Consider the following 5,270-nt stretch of genomic DNA (forward strand, 5'->3'; position numbering starts at 1 on the left):
GCCTTAAAGCTGCATGGAGCATCCTTTGGGAAGTGCTGTGTAAGAACAAATCAAATCATGAGGAAGAAATGCTGAACTTGAAGAGGAAAAAGAAAATGATGTGCTTGGCAGATTGGAGCAGAACAGAGTCCTGGTTAGAGAGAGAACAAGTGGGACCCCTTCTTGAATCATAGGGAAGGAAGAGGGTGGGGGAATTGAGGGTAGTCTGGCAGGGTATCATTCCAAAGCTTCTCCTTTTAGAGCCATTTCCTTCAACCCTAAGTCATGGATCAGGGAGTAGGAAGAGAAGGATCAATAAAAGAGTTGCTTTCCCCCCAACCCCTTTCCTCCCAGACCCATCAGCCAGGTGACAAAATGAATATTGCTGCTTGGCAACTGTAAACTGGCTCCACCTTCTTCCCCACCCCTCTGCCTCTCAATTTTGAAGTTCAAGTCTTGGCTGTGCTAGCAGAAATGAAATTATTTGGGTTACTACTGAGGACAATCATGTTTGGTTTATGCTGTGGTTGCAATTATACTATTCCATACAGGTAATACAGGTAATAGTCATTCCGAGAGTACAATTGTATATCGAAGCAGAAATATCATTTGGGCGGCTCTTGTAAAATGCATTGCTATGAGGACATTTGAAAGCACAAGAACATTTTACACAAGAACGTTTTACTTGTATGAATGCCATATAGTAGGAAGTTCGCAAGAGAGTCTGGAAGGATGGGCCTGCCCCTAGCGAGCTCACTGGTGCCGTTCCTGTACTGACCCTGCAAAGGAGGAGCCCTGGAGGCCTGCCTTGTCAAATTGTAATAACTCACAGCCTGGAAAACCGGCATAATGCACTCTTCTCCTGTGCTCGGAATATCTCATACCAAGACAAACAAAAACGCATTCCGGTTAACCTCAGTGAGGTTACTGAGCATGTTCCAGAGCTGTCCCAGAACCACGTGTGCAGCAAAAGGCGAGCTGTGTAACTGAGAAAGCCTCACCCTGGCCAATGAAAACAGGGGGCTCGGGAGAACCGACCTGGACGAGAACGGACAGGAGCCCTGCTTTCCCAGCCCATTCTTTGTTACTTTGCATTTTCTGAAGGCAGCGTTCTCAGGGTCTCATTTTTGGAGTGTTCATTTGGGGTATGTATTGTGTGGGAAAATTAACCGGCTCAGGAAAATCCACCAATCAGATGGAATAATATATAAAGCACTATGTAATACTTAAAAACAAAGTCTATAACAGATTTATTATGCTTTTTTTTTTCACAAGTTCGGCCATTCTATAATTTATATGAGACCTGGTAGCACAGTGGATTAGGAATTGGGCTTCAATCTGCAAGGTTCGTGGTTCAATACTACCCACTGCTCTGTGGGGGAAAGATGAGGATAGACACGAGTCAGAGTCGACTCGATGGCAATGGGCTTGGTTATTTGGTTGGATAGGGTTTAAAGGAACCCTGGTGGTGCAGTGGTGAAGTGCTTGGCTGTGAAACAAAAGGTCAGGTGTCCGAACTCACTAGTGGATCTGAGGGACATCGATGTGGCAGTTTGCTTCTGGGAAGATCGAGAAGCTTGGAAATTCCATGAAGCAGTTCTACTCTGTCCTATAAGGTCATTATGAGTTGGAATAGACTCAGTGGCAATGGGTTTATCAGATAAAGTGTGAAATTTTACTAAAATATTCATTCCTCCAGGTTTTTCCAGATGAAATTTGTATTGCCTTTACAACCCAGCAAGTAGATTTGAATTAATTATGTGAACGTTTTGACTCATTTTCACTCTACATGAGTACATTTCATGTAGAATCGCCTTAAGATGAATATTCTTCAGAATAATCTGCCTTTTCCTCTACAAAATTGGCAGATGTTTCAAAAAAAAGATTTCATCAATAGTGAGACTGGTGCAGGGCCTTGCAGTGTTCCAGGTGCCTTTGTACACCAGGTTCCTGTGAGAAGAAGCCAGCTTCATGGCACTTTGATTGACTATTGATCAGAATGCAATTATGGACAGTCTATTTGAAAATCAGCTTGGAGACATATAAATGATTTTATATGTTTATATGTATATGATGCATATAGTCATATATATTCATGTGCCAAATGTGTAGTTTGGGTCAATTTCCAAAGCATTTTCCTATAAAAATATTAGATACTTATAAATAATTACTTGTAAAGCTGTCATTGAATTCTTACAGGTATTTTTGTTTTTTAACAGGTTTGTGGTCATATGATTCATGTACAAAACCTTTCAGTAGGTTTGAGTATATTAAAGAGAGTTGTGCAATCATTACCACAATAAATTGCTCAACTTTAGAACATTTTCTTCATTTTCATACTCATGTTATTAACTCCATATTTCTCTCCAGCCTCCTCTGCCACAATCCTGAGAAACCATTATTCTAGTTACTGCCTCTATAGATTTACCTATCCTGGATTTTATATAAAGAAAATCACACAAACAAACAAGCAAACAAACCACCCCAAAACAATAACAAAATAAAACACAGAAAATCTTCCATTCAAAAGGAAGCAGAAAATAATAAAAACTAGAATAAATTAAAAATGGTTCAAAAGGAAAAATAAATGATAACCTGTTAAAATTTAACCTAACTATATCTGCATTAACTCCCTTTTGATACACTCTGTCTGAGGGCAACACTATTCACATCCCTGGTTAATGGTCTGACGGGATTCAATGGGGCCTAATTCCCATGGGACTCTGCACATCGATTTTGGGCTTCCACTGTCATCCATTGTCTTCTGCAAACCAGGTACTCAGCATTTAAACTCTAACACCATCTCCTCCTCTGGTCTTGGATTGTATACACAGTCCTGGAAGCACACGGGCTGGTGTGCGCCTTCTGTGTGGGCGAGGTTAGTTTAAGCAAAAAACAGTGACCACATTTAAAGTAAAATTTGAATAAATTGTATTTTTGTCACATAGTAGATACATCCATTGCCACATTTTTGGAAGAATATTAAGTGACGTTGTAAAGTGTTGATGATATATTGAAAAAGAATGTTACACCATAATATGTACAGCATAACAATGCCATGTTTCTTCATATGAAATATTAGATGAGCACCCACCTGGAAGTAACAATGTCTGTATTGGGATGATAGGTTTATGAATACATTTTAACTCTTCACATACATTTTTGTCTTGTACAATTAAAGTGTATTATTGTTATAATAAACTATATAGCTTGATATACTCATATCTTTGTGCAATTCTACTTGTCGGAAAATATTCTAACCCAAGGAAGTAGCATAAAGACAGACTTCTGGACTCCGCTCGATACTTGCTTGTCTGTAATAATAAAATACCGGACGTAACTTACTCAGATGTCCAACATTAGAGAACTCGTTTTAAAACTTAATAATGCATCCATGCAATGAATCATTGCACAGTCGATAAAATCAATTCTTGAATGGAAATGTGCCATCCAGTAGGTTCTGACTCATGGTGCTCCAGAGACTTTTGGGGAAGTCGATGGTCAAGCCTTTCATTCAAGGTGTCTTTCCAATTTTCCTGCTAGTAGCTGAGTTCCTTAATCATTTTACCACCAGGGACTCTCTGCCCCCCCTTCCCAAAAGAAAAACATGTATAGTGATGGTGGTGGTGTTTAAAAATGTTCACGGAGTTAAAAAAAAAAAAGTTCATGGAACATGAGATCAGAAGATGTCATTTTCCCATGAACCTTTTGAGGCCCTCTTGTGGATACGAGTACAGCATACAATTACTAATGGATGGCCTTGCATTTTGTGTAATAATTCAATGTCTCTCCTCCCGTGGAACAGACAAAATAGTTGACATTCGTCAACTTTTTAGTTAAATCTAGTGCAATCTCATGGGCAAGTTCGATTTAAAATCACCTCCAGATTGCCCAAGAATATTACCACTGTGAAACAGCTCACACGAGTATTTTTGAAATCGGAAGCAGTTTGCTTAAATAGGCAGAAACAGATCGAGAGTATCGTTACGGCTCCCATGGGAATGAAAGGCTTACATTAACTTTGGATTCAGTGCTTACTACTCTCGAACTAAAACACAGTATAGCAAGCCTCCCCCCACCCCCTTTAGCCTCCCAGATAAATAGATTTGAAACCGAGTACAGACAGAAATCAGGCCCACACACTCATGAAACGTTGGAGATGGAAAGGAGGGGAAAGAAACAGAGAGCAGCCAGGAGTGAGTTGGGAAAGAGTTAGGGCAACATTGATATTTACTTGATTACGCCTTTCTCCACGTATGTTGTTCTATAAAATCCCACGAGGGAGCCGTTCAGCCAGCCTGCGAACTCCAAGGTCAAGAGGTAGTCACTGCTGGGGAGCTCCTCTGCTGCTTCCACCACCACGTACTCCTGCTTTTTGTACTCAAAACACCGCCTGACGGGCACCTGCTCCCCGGTGGGCTTCTTCAGCACGGGGGGCTTCGTGATGCGTGTCTCCCGGAGGTGCAGCCACAGGTGGCGGGTGGGCGCCGTCACGTTGATGGAGATGGTCACGGTGCCGGAGTAGGTGTCCTCCTCCATGAGGGGCTTCAGCTCCAGCTCATAGTGCACAGGGTGGAGGAAGTCCGGCAACCTGAAACTGGTCCACCCTCCGTTGTCATCGTCGCTGGCTGGGCAGGCTCCCTGGTCCTGGGGAGGCTTGGCAGTGGGGGGGCTGGGGGAAGGAGCAGGAGAGTCTCCCCCGGACTCGCACGACCTGGTCAAGCCCACGGCAAGTCCCACTATCAACCCCACGCCCACCACCACCGCACAGATGATGGCCACGTGTTTGGTTCGAATGCAGTATCTCTTGGAGTCTTCTCTCTCCGCAAAGTTCATGTTTGCTTTGCAAGTCGAGCTCGCCCACTTGCAAGGATGTTAAATTTAAAGTCACGACCGCCGACTTCCTTTTTAAGTTGGAAGGATTCCGGGCAGTCTGTTTTCGCTTTCTCCACACCGCTGGCTCGCGGGCTTGGGGGAGCTTTTCCTGTCTCTTCAGGTTTCCCCCTGCACCCCCTCAAGGATGAATGCAAAGGGAGGGGGTGGGAAAGGGAGTCCTTAAGAGGAGCTGAGCGGGAGGGAGAGGACTGAGGAGAATACTGTGACAGCTCCCCTTATAAGCAACCCATCCCCGCCCTCACTCCGGCGCCCGAGAGTGAGTTAAATATAAAACCAGGCTTAGTTTATCCGCCAAACACATGATCATCTGTTGCCAAAAGCTCTGTCGGCAGCTTTCAGGAAGAGAGTCTTTGGGAAAGAGGTTTCAACCTTTGCAACCAGGTTTATGAATCCTT

At 43.2% G+C, this 5,270-nt stretch overlaps 1 protein-coding gene across 1 annotated transcript in view; it reads right to left on the reverse strand.

The window, feature by feature from the left end:
• LOC101645938 (glutamyl aminopeptidase) overlaps nt 1–5,046 on the reverse strand; it is a 104,330-nt gene extending 99,284 nt beyond the window's left edge. Inside the window, exon 1 of the mRNA XM_004703463.2 lies at nt 4,214–5,046. Within this exon, the coding sequence (XP_004703520.1) occupies nt 4,214–4,815 (602 nt within the window). The 5' untranslated portion in view covers nt 4,816–5,046. The remainder of the gene's footprint in view (nt 1–4,213) is intronic.
• Nucleotides 5,047–5,270: the final 224 nt, after the last annotated feature.

This window comes from Echinops telfairi, unplaced genomic scaffold (assembly GCF_000313985.2).
Source record: "Echinops telfairi isolate 266 unplaced genomic scaffold, ASM31398v2 ScPeMD7_7468;HRSCAF=8506_0, whole genome shotgun sequence".
Lineage (NCBI taxonomy): Eukaryota > Metazoa > Chordata > Mammalia > Afrosoricida > Tenrecidae > Echinops > Echinops telfairi.